Raw genomic sequence first — 19,697 nt, 5'->3', positions numbered from 1 at the left:
GCGATATATATCAGATCTGATATATGTATATCTCATAATATTAAACATCAGCTATCAACACTTCAGCTTGTTAGCTTTCCTTTCTTGTTATGGATATTTTTGATAGAGTAAACCACGGATAGAGCCCACTGTGCTAGTTACATAGGCTGGATGATTGCGTCGTTCTTATTCGCATTGATAAAAAAAATAGTGGGCCTTTTCCATTGATAATGTTATCTCCCTTGGAGCACACATACTCCTATAAATATATTTATCAAAAAATAATCGCGCTGTGGTGCAACACCATGGTGGCTCTAGGTCTCTTTTGGCAGCGACTCTTGCCAACTCAGTCGCATTTTGGTTACGTTTTATGGAAAAGAGCAGGCGGAGCTCACGATTGGCGGTTCGTGGTCAATATAATCTTTAGTTTTTGGTTAATAAAACCCCATTACCAAGTGCGCCCCCATTACGTAGAGATACGTGAAACAATCAGACTTTGCACAAATTTATAAAAATATACCATTTACACGCCCTAACCGAGACAATATTTTTGTGTGTACACAGATATGTACATAAGTCCATTGCGTACATTGAATGACTATACCCATAGAAATTCTTAATCATTTCCGATAAGACTTAGTGTGTTTAAGTTGGCCATAAGAGTGCCACACAATTTTCGCTACAGTACCGACATATTTGATTATTTTTTTATTTTCCCTAATTTGGCAATGTCTCAGACTAAGGCGTTGTCTGGAGAAGACCCAACAAATCGAAATCTAAGCGTGTGCCCACAGAAGTCAACCACCATCGTTAAGTATGAGAAATCATCATGTTTATTCTGTAACGAGTGGTTTGAGGCCCAGACATTTACGGTACGATTTTTTACGCTATGTGCCTATGCTGTTTTTATCTGGATTTGACCTTGTTTTTACTTCAGGAACATCTAATCCACTGCGGACAGGTGCTAGAGGAGTGTTCCAACGGCTGCCAAGCCTTCATACCTCGAATTCGCATGCGCTCCCATTTGAAGGAATGCCCCCGATCCAAACAGCTCCAGAACCAGCGCGGTAGCGTTACTATGGACCACCAAGAGCATTCCGTGCACCGCTTACAGGTGCTGGAGCAAGATGTGGGTGCCATACGTTCAGTGCTCAACGAGGAGATTAGGCAACGTCTACATCTCATTACCGATGTGGGAAACATCAGAAAACAGAACCAGGTCGTCGATGATTGGACTCGAGAAATGGAGGAGGAAGTCGGAGGCCTTCGACGCCAGCTGGAAGACGAAGTTTCGCAGCGAAGTTTTGTTGCCGAGCAAAACCGACTAGATGTCCAGTACTGCTGCGATATTACTCGCGTGAGTTCCCTAATTTTAGCTCTGAGGTTTGGAACTCAGTGATTGGTGCTTAATAAATTTTCTCTTTATATTTCAAAACTCAAACCATAGTCCCTGAAAGATCAAGTTGAAGCGCGTCTTGATGAAGCCGAGAAGCTTGTTAATCAGCTAACTATGGACGTTAACATGCATCAGAATCAGTTGAACGACAACATCCTTAAATTAGAGGAGATTATTTTCGAGAACGAACGGTTGAATCGGTAAGTAATAACAACTACGGTAGCGGTCAAAAATAAAATAAGAAGGAACGGCTGTATTTGAGTTTTTCAACTAATGGTAGCAGTACACGTACGAGGGTTGCTATACACATATATTTCTGGCCTAGGCCATACTAAGTGTTGCCTGGCGCCATCTGACGTTTTCATTGGGAAGTTTGACATGTTTTAGCAGAAATGTACTCAGAACGTTTTGACGTACGTCCATAATTTGTGTTGTTAACAGTTAAAAAAATCAATTTTCAAAAAATGGACTCGTGGACATTTCTTCCACTAGCATACATAGCATACTTCCACTAGCATACATTCAATAAGACGAGCCAAATCCAACGAAAGTTGTTCGTGGAAGAAGCACTTCGAGGAAAATGGTGGCCTGTTTCTTCTGGAAAACAGGTCATGTGGCGGATCAACAGCAGAAGATGCTGTTGAAGCGTTCAAAAACATGTTTTGGAGGTGTCTCAATCGGAGTGAACAAAGTGCTTCGACAATTGATTTGAGCGCATGCAAAAGTGTATCAGTCTTGCTAGAGAATACTTTGAAAAACAATAAAACCATTTTTAATCATAAATATTCGCATTTTCGTTATTAGCCCAGAAATAATATAGCAACCATCGTAAAACGTGTGGATCTCAGAGACTATAAGAGAAAGATCTATAATTTATATACGGTTTTCTTATAATAATACCCACGTAATTTAATTTTGTTTCACATTTTTCCCCAAGACCCTCCCACACAACTTCCATATTTCTAAAACACCAGTTCGGGATCGAGTTAATTTAATTTAAAGATAAATTTACATATCTTTTTCACTAGCCGTAAAACCAATCCTTAATAGTAAAAAGAAGCAAGAAATGAAAGCTGAATTCCTCTTAATTTTTCGAGGATTTATAAAACTTTCTCATACTGGCTTTCAGTATTTTTTGACGCGTAGATCTCAGAAACTATGTACATATGTACATATGTATATAAGATAGAGAATATTATTTGCTCATTCCGAATTTCCACATCCATTCCTATGTATTTTTACTTGTATTTGAAGTGTTTTTGCCGACTGTTTAAATTGGCTGTCAGGGCCAATTATGTATCTTAATTCTTCTATAAATATGCACTTATGCACTTTGACACTTTTGACCAAATACCCTCTGAAAGATATAAAGAAAATAAATTCAAAATATTATTTCAAAAGATTTTTTTTATCTTCTCAAGTCAATACGCTAAGAATGAAATCCATCTAATAACCTAACACAAATTAAAGTATGTTACAATAATTAAGAGTGATCCTTTGGATTCTAGCGACAAGTTCTTTCAGATAGAAGAGTTTATGCAACAGATCAATGAGGATATTAAGACGAAACTAGGAAGTAATGACCACATAACATCAAAACACGCCACTTTAAACTACGAGGTTAAAAACATGAAGAACATCGTATGCGAGACGGAAGAGCGATGCGACAAGTTGGATCGGACTTTACATCAGACCATGCAAAATTTGTCGGACTTGGAGGGCCAAATAGCCATGCAACAACGCATAGCCAGTGTGCAAAACATAAAAGGTATGGTTATATACATTCATACATACACTAATAGAAAAATGGAAAATGAAAAATGAAAAATGCGTATATAAGTCGGAACGGCCTGGATCGGTCGAATATATCCTATTGCTGTCATAAAACTGATTGATCGGAAATGCCATAACTTTGGTGTTTTTTAAGTAAGACTGATGGGACTTGATACAGATTCTATTTTGAGCAAATTTAACCAATTTGCCAAATTTTAAAAGGATTGGGAGACTATACACTATAGCTTCTATGTAACTGAAGTATCGGACATAGCACAAGCATGTTATTTTTAAAGATGCTTGCGACTGTTTCCAACATTTTCATTGGAGAATTGATTTAATGGTGAAATTCTCATAAGGATCGGCCAACTATATACGATCCGCTATATATATGTATAATAAAAAAGGCTGCTAACCTAACCTAACAGCAAGGGTTTATCAACTTCGGCTCCGCCCGAAGTAAGCTTTTCTTTCTTGATTTAAATTATTTTTTTTTTAATTTAATTTTTTCTCAATATTTTATACTCCCAAAAAGACTATTAAGAACAAAATAAAACCCGACACTAAACATTAGGGGTAATTTGGACAATGATGTTTTGAGTTGGATAATGGCTAAACGGTTAAAATGCATTATTAAGGGGAGCATTGTGGCGGCCTATTTTTGAGCAGTTTTTATGAAGTTTTTTCTGCCTCCAGAAAATACATAAAGCTGACAAATTTTAATCATTTATGTACATCACTGGTCAGCAGCGGATAGTCTTCGCCTCCGAACAGTGAGACAGCTATGTCCATAAACATGGTGGATAAGACTGTATCACCTTATGATTTTGCCTCGGCCACTTTATAATCTACTCCGAGCAGCTATGCACTTGTCTATCCGGGGCCATCGAGCTGTGACTATTCTGGAGTCAAAATCGGTAATGTCCTTGTTGGCACGGCGCCTGACCAGAGGCTGTGATAATTTCTGGTACCACGGGAGCCAGATCCCACTGAAAATGTTCCGTCCTGGCTATGGTTAAGGCCCCTTTGGGAGATACGTGGTGGTTGTGCTTTGTCACCCAAATGCGGGTAGAGCTTTTAGGCTCGACGTGGAGTTGCGCTATACAACCTGGTGCCGTTGACCCATAGATCGGAAGAGATTTAGATAGGCCACCATCCTTCACCGAAGATTAAGTCATGACGTGAGCCACTCGAAAAGATAGACTTTCATTCGGTATTCCAAAGGGGCGCTGATTAACACATAGTTACATATCCCAAGCCCAAGGGGGCCGTGAGATTAAGCCAACGTGGTGCTCACGTTAAACCATTCCGACTTTCGTACTCAAGCTATATAAATATAATATATATATTTTAACTAAAAACATTGAGAAAAAACCTGAGTTACACCATAGTAAACACCCCTCCCTCAAAACAAGACTGAGGCGTTTTCGAATCAATTTAAGTTAGAACCTATTGGTTATTGATTACACTTTGTTGGCAAGGGGCTGAGATAAATTATGCAGCAGCTAAAAATATTATTTTAAAGCAAGTGAAGTTTTGAAATATTTTCGCACGAAACCTTGGCAAGGATAGCCCAAAGGCAGAGTTCTGGGATGGGTACCGTGAAGGAAGGGTACCGAACACTGAAATTAAACTATTTTTGTAATTTTTTTTATACTTATTAATTTTTGCTTTTACTTGATTTTGTTATAAAACCTGGTTTTTAGGAAACACCAAGGGTTATTTTTGCAGTGGTATTACGATTTGGAAAATAGCTGAATCCTAGCACATTCAAAAAAGAAAGGAAAAGGGCGCTTAATGTTTCAGTTGAATTTCACTATCAAATCAATTTTCTAATAGAAATGTCGAAAACAGCCCCAAGAATCTTTAAAAGTGCCATGATTGTGCCGGTTCTGATCGTTCAGTTACATGCTATATGGATATAGTCGGCCGATCCCTTTGAAATTTGGCAGATCGAATTAGGTTGCCCAAAAATTTAATCCGTACAAAATTCCACCAATCTATCTTAAAAACAACAAAGTTATGTTAGTTATATGGCAGCTATAGGATATATGTTAGTCGGCCGCTTATAATGAAATTTTTTAGATCGGATAAAGTCCACTTAAAAAAAAACAAAAGTTACGGTTTTTTTCCCTCCGATTGCGGCCGTTCCGACTATATACTACGAGCAAAAAAAAGGATGAGTGCGAAGTCGATAGCTTTAAAACTGAGAGACTTGTTTACGTAGAAACAGACGGACATGCTTATATCAACTCAAAAGGTGATCCTGACCAAGAATATATATACTTTATAGGGTCGGAGATGTCTCCTTCACTGCGTTGCACACTATGAAGGAGACATCTAAATATCAATAAAAATTTATCAAATAAAAACAAGAAAGGAACGCTAACTTCGGGAGGAAAACAACTAAGTTATAGCATATCCGATCAATCAGTTATATGACAGCTATAGGATATAGACGGCGGATCCTTATCAGATCATATAAGTTGGTCCAAATTAGAATGCACAGAAAGTCCCATCCTTATAACTTGAAAAACAACGAAGTTATAGCATTTCCGATCAATCAGTTAAATAGCAGCTATAGGATATCGTCGGCCGATCCTTATGAAATTCGACAAATCATATTGTTTTTCCCAAAAATAGAATCTGTACCAAATCCCATCTTTCTAACTTAAAAAACACCAAAGTTATTTTCTGCTAATGTCGCCGCTCGTTTGTTCGGAGTGCAGTGGGGAAGTTACTGCTACGCAGCTTCGTGGGTGTGAGGCCGTTCGGTGCTCATCGATCTGCCGCCGTGCCTATCATACCGCTTGTGTTGATTTACCCTCAGAGGCTATAAAACATCTAATAAACATTCCAAACTTACTGTAGCAATGTGATAGTTGTGTCATTGGAAACGACTCTCATTCAAAAATTGATGAGCTTAATATGAAGGTTTTGGATCTGGAATCCCTTTACATGAGCATTAATGCAAAATTGGATCTTGCTCATGAAAGTTCGTCTGGACCCATGGCTGCTTCAGAGGGATCTCAAAGAGTGACACCCCCTACTAATTCTACTAATGCTGAAAATAAAAAGTCTTCATTGGCCCAGATCCCCACTGGGTCAAAAGTGGCTGTCCCAAGAAATAAGAGGAATAACCCAAACAGGCGCATTGTTGGACATGCACCCAGCTGTGCGCAGCTCCAAGTTCTACCCACCTTAAAATACCTTACCTTAAAATATGCACATTGGTAAATTTGCAACGGCTACCCAACCGGAGGCACTGTGCAAATATGTCGCTGATGAGTTGCACCTGGACCCCAGTGATATAGCCTGTGCTAGATTGGTTAAAAAAGATGCTGATATCAACGCTCTAAAATTCGTCAACTTTAAATTGGGAGTTCCCGAGCAACATTTCCCCGCTGTCTTCAATGTTGATTTTTGGCCCATCAACACTCGTTTTTTGGTAAAAGTCACTCGTTTTCTTCATAGAGAGCCTGCTAAGGTTATTGACCTCCCTGCGAGACTCCCTCGATCAAACCCTGGAGCGTTAAAAAACCCTCAGTAAGCGGCGCCACTGGAGCCGTTATTTTTCCCTCTTCATGTTCTTCGACCGGTCATCATATTCTCCCTCTCCTGAGCCGCCAACAACATTCGGCGCTGGCAGGTATGGAAACTGTTGATGACACTTTCTACGTTATTCTGCTCCCGTCTTTGCACTATTTGCTCCAACAACAGCAGCTGATCCCAAGGTGGGCTGTTTGCATATTATCTTCGCTTGTGCCTCTAGTATCAGGACCCTGCCAGTGCCTTCACATATACCACACTGCCGCCCAATTCGTACAGTGGACTGCATGGATCGTGCAGCCTTGGGCTCTAATAAGAGCTTAAAAGTTTTCTTCCAAAATATATCTGGAATGTGGACCAAATCCCGCATGGTGCTTTTGAATTCTTCAGTCTGTGATTTTGATGTAATCGTTCTCGTGGAAACATGGCTCAATAGCAACTTTAGTTCCTCCGAGTTCTTTGAACTCAACTTGTTTCAAGTATTTAGAAAAGACAGCGCATTCAGTACTTATCAAGCGCATATGGAAAATATCGCCAGTGTCTGTGGTAGTATGGAGGACCCTACTGCTCTGATGGTTGCTGGAGACTTCAACTTGAGCTCTATTGTTTAGACTTGGGACCCAGGGTCCCTTGGCATGTTACCCAGCAATGTTCACCAATCGCATGAAATCGTTGTTTTGGATGATATTTTTAGCATGGGCCTCTCCCAAGTAAATAATATTTATAATGATTTATCGAAAATTCTGGATCTGATATTTTTAAATAATTTCGTTTATAGTAAAGTAGAAATTTGTAGTGTACCATTAAGTCCGTGTGATATGCACCATAAGCCATTGTTGATACACATTGAATTTTATAGTTTTCTACCTTACCCCTCACCTATTTCTTATTATCACTTTAATGAGTCTAACCTAACGCTATTGTAAGTTTTGAATGGGTTTCGCTTTTTTCGGATGGCACGATTGATGATTGTTATACAAAGTTTTTGATTGCTCTTTTCAATATTATCGACAATAATGCCTCCTTTAGGTTTCGAAGGTCGTACAAGCTGCCTTGGTATAAAGAGGGTCTTAAAAACTTAAAGAATAGAAGGGACAAATTTTATAAGCGATTTCTAAAGACAGGGGAACAAATGGCTGATGAGTTGTACCGGCAATATAAGCGGGAGTTTGAATTCCTCAATAAATTTCTATATAATCAATATATTACTGATGTTGAAGCGAGCCTCATATCCAACCCTAAAGCGTTTTGGCGGTTTGCGAACGGGAAAAAATCATCCTCTGAAATACCTTCTTCCATGTCTTATGGAGGTTTGGCAGCTAACTCCGATAAGGGCATTTCTGAAGTTTTTGCGAAATATTTTGCCTCAAACCTTGAGCCGAAGGTCTCTTGGGATGAGCAGGAGGTACTTCAGAAAATTTTGCCTCTTCTTGAGGTTGGAAGCTTGGACACATTAAATTGTGACATTGTTGAGGCTTCTAGTCATTTTAATGAGTCGCATACTCCTGACTTAGATGGTATCTCCCCATTCTTCATTAGGAAGTGTATTGCATCCTTAACCACACCTCTGCAACTTCTGTTCACTTTAACATTATCATCGGGTAAGTTTGCTTTTCGATGGAAAATTACCTCGATCTCGCCCATTCATAAAGGTGGCAGCAGGGCAGAAGTCACTAACTATCGGCCTATCGCCAAGATATGTAATATTGCTAAGTTACTTGAGCGTATTGTCACCAAAAAGCTAACATTTTTGATTCGTAACTTTATTTCTCACAATCAACATGGATTCTTGCCTGGGCGATCCACCACACCCAACTTAGTGGTTTTCTCTAAGCACTGCCTGGAAGCCTTTGAACGCCGATGTCAGGTTGATGCCATTTATACGGACTTCTCTAAAGCCTTTGATAAAGTTTGCCATGCAGCCCTTCTTGCTAAATTGTTCAGATTAGGTGTTCATTCCTCCATGTTAAGTTGGTTGGAGTCTTATTTGGCAGACCGACCATGCCACGTTCCCATTGGTGATGCCACCTCGAGTCCCTTTATTGCCTCATCTGGCCTTCCGCAAGGTAGTTCTTTGGGGCCGCTCCTATTCATCATTTTCATTAATGACATCTCCTCTTGCTTTCTTTATTCGAACTTTTTCTTATACGCGGATGACCTTAAAGTGTATAAGGCCATTAGCTGCATTAGAGGTAGCTACCTACTGCAGGATGATTTGTGCCGAGTCTCTTCTTGGTGAGCCCTCAATCTTCTTCCTCTAAATTTTGCTAAATGTCATTTCATTCGTTACAGTAAGAGTGCGCTAGACTATGTACTTCCTATGCAATTGGCAACCATTATAATGCCTAAGGCGTATGCCATGTTGGGTTTTGTGAAGAGGAACACAGACCAATTCAAGAGCCCATACGCGAAGCTCAGTGTTTACGCCGCATTCGTCCGGTCGAGGCTGGAATATGCCTCTATTATTTGGAGCCCTGCAAATAAAATAAGTTCCAATAGAGTTGAGCGGTTGCAGAAAAAAATTTTTAAAATTTGCACTTCTCCCTTTAAGGTTTGTGGATCCTCTACCCTCATACCATAGCCGGTGCCTTCTCCTCCACATATGTACACTTGAGGTTCGGCGCACTGTGGCAGCTTTAACTTTCATCAATAACATAGTAATTAGCAGCATTGATTGCCCCATGTTATTGGAGCTTATAAACTTCAATGTGCCCCAGAGGGATCTTCGCTCGTTTGCTCCCTTTCGGATTGCTTGTCCGAAAAGGGCCAATTACCTTTTGAACGAGCCTATTGATAGAGCATTATCATTTTTTAATACTTTGCCGCCTAGCCTCCGAACTAAGTGGGGCTCAGATAAACAAGCGTTTAGGGTCTTATTGGTTAGGCATTTCTTAAGTAGTATGTAAGTTAGATTGTATAGTAGCCATGTAAGATTAAAATAATCAATGGCGAAAGAGAGAAATAAAAATAGTAAATCGTCACGGGATAACCAACCATAAAAAATTATGGACACACCGTTGAAAGATTTCAGGTTGTACGAGCAGAATTATTTTCGTTTCTGAGCGAAGAATCGCAATCGACTTCAGCATCAATACAAAAACCCGCTATCGCACCTTCGTTTGTAATACCACCAGTAGAAATTCCAAAGTTTGACGGAGACTATCAACATTGGCTACGATTGTACGAATTTTAAACGGAATGCATCCACAATCAAGACTACAGCGGTGCCGTAAAATTCCGTCATTTGGAGAATCATGTAACAGGTGGAGCCCAAAAACCTAATCTCAACTTCAATTGGCGGACAGACCAGTTACCAGGATGCCTGGCAACGACTAAAGAATCGATACCAAAATGATCGGCTGTTGATTAAATCCGCGATCCAAGAGCTTTTCGGACACCCCAGAACAAATGGATAAGCGGACCAGCTGCGCAGCTTACATGATACCGTGCTCCGAACGATCGCCACTCTCAACGCACTCAAGGTGTCAACAGACAATTGGGAGCCAATATTGATACACATCATTGAGGAAAGATTGGATCCACACACGCTATCATCTCTAGAACTAGCCATCACCGATCCAACCAATCGACAATCTCTGAAGGAGATGTTAGAAAACCTTGAGCGTCAGGCAACCAGTCAAGTAACAATGCAGAAAATACGTCGACCGCTCCACTTCGATCCAGTTCATCACGAGTGGTGTTTTCAGCCACAGCTCTGCTAACAGATACGCCCACCGTTCTGTTCCCAACCGCCCAAGTCGCAATACATGGACCAGCCGGACCCCTTCAGCGATGCCGCACACTCCTAGATTCTGGATCACAGATTAACATAATCTCCAGAAGGATGGCTGACACACTGGGACTACAATTGGAGTCATCAACCTCCCATCGCTGCACTGGGAGGAACAACTAAAAGATCACGAAAAAGGGCAGTAGTGACCCTATCATCATTAATCACTGATTTCAAAAATCAAATCAACGTCGTTCTACTACTGGAAATAATGCCCAATCAACCATCCCACCTTATTCAAGCGCCAAGAAATATCTCAGAATATTGACCTGTTGTTGGGCGCCGAAATCATCTCTCAGCTTATGAGGCCACAACAGGCGTATTTGGGAGAAGGGCAGCCACTACTAAGAAACACCGCGCTTGGATGAATTGTGATGGGGCCAGTGCGACCAGAATCAGCTCCTGATATCAAGGCAGAACTACGTCTGTAATACGTCGGCTTGGACACCGGAAGCTAACGAACCACAAAAAGGAATCGGTGAAATCGTATCGGAACAAAGTTTTATTGCAATACACAATATTCAGACCCACTAACCTATTGGCACACCTAGTAATAATTAGCAATAAGCATAAAACAATATCCAACCTAATAACCCAGCATTAGTAGACGGCGCCAGAAGCATTATCAGAGGAAAGAATGACCGACTGACCGAAGCAAGCAAAACCCAGCTAGCTAAGCCGAAATTCATGTACAAGCAATGCATGGCATTAAAATTGGTTTTAGCACGTCTATAACATTGACCTTCCCTAGATTTAATTATGTATAATTTAGCATCTTATATACGAATTTTTCTTCTGAAATAAAGATAGTTGCGAATAAAGAGTAGATCGGTTCGTTACTCAGTGTCAAGGTACGACACTTAAAACCAACCTACTTCGAGTGATCCTGTGTTAAACGGACCAAATGAAGGACCCGCGTTCCCCAACCTACTTCGAGTGTTGCTCCCATGAAACGGATCACAAGTAGAAACCCCCTTACCCACTCTACTTCGAGTGTTGCTCCCGTGAAACGGACCACAAGTAGGACCAGCCGATACGGAATTAGCCAAAACCCCGTACCATCTGTACATGAGGAGAACAAACCCAGGACTTCAAATACCTCACATCAACTCCAGCCTGATCACAGCAAGCGTCTGGTCAACCTGATCAGTCCCTTGCAGATTCCAGGTACATTAAGTCAGAACTTTTATACGTTCTTTGACTACGACTCCGGGACCTACCGTTATGCCCGCGAGTTTAACATCGAACTTAACGTAGTGGCCGCACAAAGCTCTACGGACGAACAGATTTTTAGTTTTCAATTAAACTTGGTGGTGTAGTGACACATTTTTGATGCAAGTTTTTAATTTCATTTATTTTCTTTAAATTAATTGATAAATGGGACACGGAGAAAAACTATCCGAGTATGAAAGAGGCCGAATTGAAAAAATTGGACGAAGCCAAAATGTTGTGAGTAATTTTTTGAGAAACAAACCAGAATATGGTATTTGTAAATACTATTTACAAATCAACGTGATTAAATATGCACAATTTAACGAAAAAAATGTTTTAACCTGAAGGTATGCTGCCTGCTTGCATTCACTGCGACAGTATACTCGTATGTCCAGTGTTTGGATTGATATCTGATAATATAAACTGCTACTTACATATCTTCAAGGGTATTCCTTTATTGTTTTACTCTTGCAAAGGGTATTATAATTTTGGTCAAAAGTGTGCAACGCAGTGAAGAAGACATCTCCGACCCTATAAAGTATATATATTCTTATCAGGATCACCTCCTGAGTCGATATGAGCATGTCCATATGTCCGTCTATCTGTCTGTTTTTATGCAAACTAGTCCCTCAGTTTTAAAGCTATCGAGTCGAAACTTGGCACACATCCTTATTTTGTTTGCAGGCAGTATTTAAGTCGGAACGGGATCGGTCGAGTATATCCTATACCTGCAATATAACTGATTGATCAGAAATGCCATAACTTTGGTGTTTTTTATGTTAGAGGATTAGGATTTTCCACACATGGTATATTTGGCCATGGTAGATGGTAGAGGATTTTTTTTAGAATCCGATTTTTAAAGAGGCTTTAGTGAAAAAAAATTGAGCCGCCCTAATACATATATATATATATAATATATTTTATATAGGAGGGAAATAATTAGCTATATTCCTAATAAATTGAATCACATTTTTAGGCCATTTAATTTGGCGCATCAAGGACTATTCCAAGAAACTGGAAGACGCCAAGCAGTACGACACTATCTTGCACAGTGCCATGTTCTCCAACAAAGCCTTTGGATATGCCCTTCGGGTACGTAAAGACAAACACTATCCCAGAAAAAAATACTTAATTTACGTTCCGATTTAGTTGGATATCTACTTGAATGGAAAGGGTACCTGGAAGGGACGGAATCTGATTGCCTGCCTCAACGTCCTTACCGGTGAATACGATCCACTTCTGGCATGGCCCTGCCGGTTGCAGGCTGAGATTGTGGTCCGCGATCAGAGCTCGAATATATCAGAAGCCCAGGACTACATCAAATCGATTTTCGTGCGTAAAAAGAGCGACGACTATATACACAGCAACCAGTATTTCCACATTCCCCACAAGGTTATCGCCAGCCGCAACTACCTACGTAATGACTCTCTATTTATCGAGGTTCGAGTATTAAAATAATACATTCGTAGGCCCTCCGCCATTCCCATTGGTTCTTAAATAACGAAACATACACATACTTACATAAAAAAAACCATACAATATGGGATCCTGTGGTTTTTGAAGTTAAAAAGGTTTACCATGTATATAAATACCGTACGGTTTTAAAAAAATCAATTTGACTAAAATCGATAAGTTGTTAAATATTTTATTTTAATAAAGGCTAAAAAGTTCATTATGAAGAGCACATTACATAAAATCCATCTAAATTCAAATGCAAATAGTTCGGAGTACCTGTTGCATTTGTAAATGCTCTGGTGAAGGCTAAAATTTGTTGGAGACAGTTTCGTTGAAGCTGGTAAGCTGCATACTAAGCCTAATTGACTACATAATTTCAATTTTAATATGGGAAAATGCGTATCCCTTAATTAATATTTTATAAGTGCGTTTTAAAAGCTTCAACCAATTTTGAGCTGGACAAACAAATAAGAAAGTCTTTTTAAGAAAATAATTGGCAGCCCTTAGCGCTATCCGTAAATCAGCAACACCATAGTTGCGTATATTATATAAATATATATCAAATTTAAAATATTCGAATAATTGCATTCATTCCGATTTAAAATACGAATAAAAAATAAATGGTTAAGAAGAGCGCTGTTCGCCCACCAGTGCGTAAAGAGCATGTTTATAATGGCCGGAAGTATCACCCTGGAAAAATAAATTACTTATATATTAACATAGTCCAGATGTAAGTCTTATGTTTCTACCTTAATCCAGCTCTTCAAGGTCTTGCCGTATAAACGTTCAAATGCCACTTTTATGTCAACCATATCGATCTGAAAGAAAAATAAATCATTTATTCCTAGTCAAAAAAAGGCTATTATTGACTGCAGTAATGCATTACCTCACTGCGCGTGATTATTACGCGGATCAGCTGGGTGTCGTTGGTTCCTATGCCAGCCATGGACTTGTGCAAGCGCGACGCGAAGTAGTCGGCCTTGTTGGTGACGCACCTGAAGATGGCGATTAGACCTTCCATAATGTCACCAGAAAACTCCTTTTTGATGGCCTTCTCCAACGAGTGACCCGTCATGTTCTCGTACTCTTGGAATATCTGGGGAATAGGATCGTTTATTGGGAATCATTTCGAACCTTTTGACTTCTCACCAGTTTCAATTGCTGATAGTTCCTCTGACAGAGTATCATATTAAACATGCTCTCGTCCGTGCCAACTCGTAATTCTCCGGCCTTGAGTAGTTCTCTAGCGTCGTCCTTGGCCGCGTTGGGATCCACGCGTCCACTTTCGTCGCGTGCTGCTGTGCAAAGCGAGATAAGCAACCGCTTAAAGTTTCCAGATGTCTCGGATTTTAGCTCAGACTCAAGATGAGCGCCGTACACTGTTCAGATTTAAAATTAAAAATTATTTTGAAAAAACTCACTTTGATCGATCTTACTTACACCGTAAGTACTGATTTTTGATTGTATAGATTTCCATATTGGAAAGCGTGCAAAGGATTTCAATGAGGACCTCCTCATCGGTTCCAATTCCGGCCATGGCATCATTCAACTCAGCGCAATAGAAGTCCACGATTGGGCGAAGAAGGCCGACCAGTAACTTTTCAAAATTTCCACTCGTCTCTGACTTAATGTCTTCAATCAAGTCCTTTCCGAAGTGGGTCTTGTACTGACGCTGGATCTCCTGGCGCTGTTCGTTTGAACGTCGGCAAATTATGTTAATCAGCGCGTCCTCGTCAGTTCCAAAACCCTTCATGGCTTTTCGAAGGTCGTGGGCATCCTTAACAGGGTCGAAACCCTGCGCAGGTTTTACAGTGGGTGTTCCCTACAAGAGTCAGGCCATAAAACTTTAAAAAGAAGCGATACTTCGTTGATTGGATCCATAATTAAAATATGTGATAAACTTTACAAAAGCTAAGGATTAACTCCTGATGGAGCATTTTATGGGCAGCGATTGATGACGAACCTCTTTGAGAGCTGTGGGTGGCCGATACTCGTGCGCTTGACCATGCCCATTCCCTTGCCCATGCCAATGACCCTGCCCATTTCCGCCTCCGCTTCCGTATCCCTGCCATTGCCCTTTTCCTTGTCCATACACATTTCCCGGTGGTATGGGTCCATGATCCAAAGAAGAAGCGTTACCTAAGCCTGGTTGCACATGTTGTTGAAATGGGTGCTGGGAAGCGAATGATGAGCTGTGCGAAGGTGCAGAGTACGGGTTTTGGTTCGGAGAGAATGAAGTGCTCGGGTAGGGCGCCGAAATCGGTGAAGGATATGGGGCACGAACACTCTGATGGGCAATATACGGTTGCCCATGGGGCGGATGTTGAGGGTGGAACTGTGACTGGGTAGGTGGCGGGTATGGAGGGTTCTGGTTCATCGGTTGCACCCACCCAGCTCCAAAAGGTGCTCGTGGTGGTTCGCTGGACGAAGTGGGAGGTTGCGATGGGTAAGGCATTCCAGAGCCCTAAATCAATTTATTGTTGTAAAAAATGTTTAGTTGATGAAATACATCAAATGTGTTATTAGAAACGGTTATACAACATAAAAATTCACCTTCTAACAATAATTTTCGCTTTTCGATAACAAAAGTGACCTTTTATTAGGTCTTCGAAAAAGAAAAGTGAATAAAACTGATGAAGTTTTTACCATTTTGATTTCTGCCTCTTCTATTGCACCAAAGGGGACTCACAATACTGTATTGTATCTTAGTAATAACGAGTACAATAACTAGTTGTAAATAGTAATGATAGTAAAATGTATTTTGATATTAGGACTATTAAGCTGTCTCTACTATAAACTCCATAGATTTTGCATATTACCATAAAAATATGTATGAATATAAAAAAAAAGGAATCGGCCATTGACTTAAGCATTCCCGTTTATTGGGAATCTTCTCACATCTACGATTAGAAATCTTGCAGTCTTTTACACCCACAACTCGTCGTGTTCGCCATCTAAGGCAAGATAAACCTATCCCACCTGTGATAAAAGGGTTGATAGAATAACCAATTTGACTAAAGCACAAGTTTGTCAGCAAGCAGAGTCCGAAATTTTGAAGCCTTTCTCGTCAATTTCATATGGCACTCACGGTTGCTCCGATCCGTATCCAGGAGCTTCAGAAGAATTTCAAAAAACTGAAACCAAAAAAAGCGCTTAGAAACGACCTTATTCATAATATGGAGGTCAAGAAAGTATCAATAACAGCCATTATGTTTCTGACCACTCTGAGGTAGTAAAAAAGGTAAGCCTCCTTATGAACTGGACAGTTATCGACCCATCAGAGTGATCCACGTTAGTGCCCAAATCTTGAATCAGAAAAGGGAAAAGGCTTTCCCTGCCACCAGTTTTGATAAAACGGGGTACTTGTCAAAAGTTGGAACATTCTTGGAACGTTGCCATTTATACAGCTAAACTGTAATACCTAATGCTCTCCGCAGATGCCTCAGTCTCGGTTCTTGTGAAGACCAAACAATTCAAATGCCCAATCCAATCAAAACCAAATTCGAAAATTTTTAATGAAGTAATAGACTTTTCATTCTGTTTCCCTATGGGCTATCCATATATTACGTAGACACAATTAGGTAATGTTTTAGTTCAACTAAAATATCGTCCTTCCCTGATTATTTCTTTCCAATATCGATTTCAAGTATTTATCAAATTTCTAGTCAAAGTTTTTACGGTTCCATTTTATTTCCATTCCCATTTCATAATTTAATTTATGCAGACAAAACTATTTTGTATAAACTAATTTAAAAATGTATCATAAAGCGAAAATGTAACGTATGCTTATTATACAAGATTTTTCAATGTTAATAATAAATGTTGGAACTTACGAATGGGTACATTGTAAGGGAGATTCTATTCGTGAGTATTCCTTTAAATGAGATTCAGTACTGAAAAACATAGTAAAAATAAAATATATTTTTTGTTTGAATAGTAAAAAAATTGTTGTCCAACCGAACACAGTCACATAATAAAAATTTTTGTTTATATTTAATTAGGTGTTTTCCGTTCCAACTCATGGATTCTACAAAATTTTGTCTCAGTTCTGGGTATAAACTAAAAATTTTAAACCACATTGTAAACTAAAAGAGACGTTAAGTTAAACACAGTAGAAGACGTTAAGTCTCGACAGTAGAACGGGTCTAAAATAAATACATACCCCTGCTGACAAGGATAAATATTTCATATTGTAGTATTTATAGTGTTTTCTTGTTTTTAAACAATTTAAAAAGTAACATATTTTCTATAATTGTAAAATATAACCGCCTTAAAGGAGCTTTTTCGCAGCGGTTCGAAGTCGGAGCGAAATTGACTACCGAAAAAGCTCCTTGAAGGAACATTGTGGGAAGGGTCCGAAACAAAGCGAAATGGACTACCTTAAAGGCGCATTGTTGGATCATTATATTACATAGTGTTACAAAAAAAAACAAAAGTGAATGAACTTTTGAAGTGACATAGTAGAAATTGTTTATTGGGTCGAGTATATCACAAAACCATGTTTGAAATATTTGTAACACCCTCAAAATCTTGATTTATGGTTAAAAAACCGTTTTTCGGGACTTCTTTGCGCTTAAAAATTCCTGAACGCGTTTTTTCAACCGATTTCAAAATATTTGGTGATTTTCAATAGTTAAATGTTGTAGCTTTTGAAAAAAAAATATATCTTCGATTTTGTTAAACAAAAAGACAACATTTTTACACCTGAAACTAAAGTTTTCGACTTTTATTCGTGTTTTTCGGATTTTGACGCCAGTTTTTCGGTACAACTTACAAACATTTTGTCATCCATGCCACATATCAATGTTGTCTCATTAATACTGAATAAAACGAGACAAATTTCATCAAAAAATAATGAAAATTGAAGAAGTTATAACGCTTTTCCCAAAAAGAGTCAGTTCAACCATAATTCAATCAGAATTAATGAGACAACATTGATATGTGGGATGGATTTTTTTTAACATTTTTTTTAGAAATTTGTACATAAAATCCCACTTATTCAGAATCGCACCATATGTTTAATTCAACTTTGTAGATCGGAAAATATTCACATTGCTCTGTTGTAAAGAGAAAAAAAAACTGCGATCTGAACCCGGTGACATGTGTTGCCGAGGGGATCCAAATTACTCCATATTAGAAAAAAGACTTGAAAGTAAAATTCTTGTAAGAATATTACAATATTGTTTATTATTTATGAAACTCAAGGGTTGAGTTTTTTTAGTCGTTTGATAAATTTTATTCACTGCTTTGAAATCTGTGGCAAAACTTGTTATTATCTTACACAGCAAGAGTCTAAAATGAGTTACCATTAAACAGAAAAGTGACGTGTTATTTATATTTCATACCCAGACGAAGGTACAAGGTATATTCACATGTACATAAATAGATATATTTATACATACATTTATACTCACTGATATGTGTACATTGTACATTCATAACCGAAACCCTTTAACTTAATATAAAAAAAAAACTTTCACTAAGCTTTTCTGGTAATTACTTATGGATAATTTGTCGCTATATGGTTATGAGGTTTAAATACGAGGTTTATTGAAAAAGCTCAGGTCTATATTTTTTTTTTATTTATATGATTCACTCGTTGGTTTATGGTACATTCTTCAGATAAAATTTAAATAGAAACTATCCATATAACAAAATGCAAAACATGTCATTCGCATGAGAATAAAGCCGCTACTAAAGGATGATTCATTTGTATTTTTTAAACCCCTGATTCTGATGACTTTTTGTCATTATCTCATTACTCACAAAAGGAAAATTACTTTCTTATAAAGCCCATATTGGTATCAAAACATTGGTATTTTAAACAATAATTACACTTGCTATGTCGAATCAACAGATAGCCGCAGCACACACAGATGCATTGCATGCACGTGTTCATATCAGTAGCAATCTTGTATGAATGTGGGGGCCATTGAGATACAATAGTATCTAAACTTCAAGAAGTACACACGTTTAGTTTCCAAGCCCCCTATCCGAATGTCATGCGTCACTTTTTCCGGAGCAAATATACATACTTTTTATGCGTAAGTATGTATATACATATGTATGCCTTCGGGATTAGGTCTGAAGACCCCAAAACTTTATTTATTAACTTATATATTAAATTTAATATATAGACATATGTAGGTGTAAGTGAGCACGTATTCAAAGTCAAAAATAAATAAAGTAGATAGAAAGAAGAAATATTCATATTAAAATTAGTATTCAAGCACAAAAACACTTTTAATTACTTTAAGTATCTGAACACCCCACGACCGACTCGGGACTCTGTATTAAATTGTATTGGGAAATATTATACACATATATAGTCGAAACGACAACCTGTTGACATAAGATGGACCGATAGGTCGATTGATCGCGATTGGTCGATATCTTCAGAGATATAAAAATTTATCAAATTTTTTATCTCTGATCTGAATTTATAGTTATAAATTATATTTATAAATACATTCAAACCTACCATACATTGTTAATATTTAATACCTTTTTATGGTATTTTTAATGATTTTTGGTATATTTTTT

General features: G+C 38.6%; 2 protein-coding genes across 9 annotated transcripts; one reads left to right on the top strand and one right to left on the bottom strand.

Moving 5' to 3' along the window:
• Positions 1–273: 273 nt before the first annotated feature.
• On the top strand, positions 274–13,383 carry LOC6502323 (TNF receptor-associated factor 3). 3 transcript variants are annotated; one of them, XM_001967116.4, is made up of 7 exons: positions 274–382; positions 717–851; positions 917–1,336; positions 1,427–1,575; positions 2,884–3,143; positions 12,676–12,791; positions 12,849–13,383. In XM_001967116.4, the coding sequence occupies exons 1-7, from the start codon at positions 350–352 to the stop codon at positions 13,155–13,157; spliced, it is 1,422 nt and encodes a 473-aa protein (XP_001967152.2). In that variant the 5' UTR covers positions 274–349; the 3' UTR covers positions 13,158–13,383. The 3 variants fall into 3 exon arrangements, with proteins under 3 accessions (XP_001967152.2, XP_032311909.1, XP_014759381.1); XM_032456018.2 differs by lacking the exon at positions 2,884–3,143; XM_014903895.3 differs by lacking the exons at positions 12,676–12,791; positions 12,849–13,383 and having other exon boundaries at positions 2,900–2,996.
• Positions 13,329–19,562, bottom strand: LOC6502044 (annexin B11). 6 transcript variants are annotated; one of them, XM_014903887.3, is made up of 8 exons: positions 19,406–19,562; positions 16,988–17,047; positions 15,118–15,618; positions 14,595–14,976; positions 14,304–14,533; positions 14,041–14,250; positions 13,904–13,972; positions 13,329–13,844 (listed from the first exon to the last, which is right to left on the bottom strand). In XM_014903887.3, the coding sequence occupies exons 2-8, from the start codon at positions 16,997–16,999 to the stop codon at positions 13,779–13,781; spliced, it is 1,470 nt and encodes a 489-aa protein (XP_014759373.1). In that variant the 5' UTR covers positions 17,000–17,047; positions 19,406–19,562; the 3' UTR covers positions 13,329–13,778. The 6 variants fall into 6 exon arrangements, with proteins under 6 accessions (XP_014759373.1, XP_014759372.1, XP_032311907.1 ...); XM_014903886.3 differs by lacking the exon at positions 15,118–15,618 and having other exon boundaries at positions 19,406–19,561; XM_032456016.2 differs by lacking the exon at positions 15,118–15,618 and having other exon boundaries at positions 19,497–19,511.
• Positions 19,563–19,697: the final 135 nt, after the last annotated feature.

The sequence above is a fragment of the Drosophila ananassae genome, chromosome XR (assembly GCF_017639315.1).
Source record: "Drosophila ananassae strain 14024-0371.13 chromosome XR, ASM1763931v2, whole genome shotgun sequence".
In the NCBI taxonomy this organism is placed as follows: Eukaryota; Metazoa; Arthropoda; class Insecta; order Diptera; family Drosophilidae; genus Drosophila; species Drosophila ananassae.
Note: the sequence above shows the minus strand (reverse complement) of the source record. Positions and strands in the feature narration are given on the sequence as shown.

Excerpts from the sequence above, each read along its gene's own strand:
- LOC6502323 (XM_001967116.4), top strand. The coding sequence starts at position 350 with ATGGAAAAGAGCAGGCGGAGCTCACGATTGGCG. Across the intron at positions 1,576-2,883 it reads GAGAACGAACGGTTGAATCG|CGACAAGTTCTTTCAGATAG; the intron begins GTAAGTAATAAC and ends TTTGGATTCTAG. Across the intron at positions 12,792-12,848 it reads CCTTTGGATATGCCCTTCGG|TTGGATATCTACTTGAATGG; the intron begins GTACGTAAAGAC and ends GTTCCGATTTAG.
- LOC6502044 (XM_014903887.3), bottom strand. Across the intron at positions 14,977-15,117 it reads CACCCACAGCTCTCAAAGAG|GGAACACCCACTGTAAAACC; the intron begins GTTCGTCATCAA and ends TGACTCTTGTAG. Across the intron at positions 14,534-14,594 it reads CAAAAATCAGTACTTACGGT|TGTACGGCGCTCATCTTGAG; the intron begins GTAAGTAAGATC and ends AAATCTGAACAG.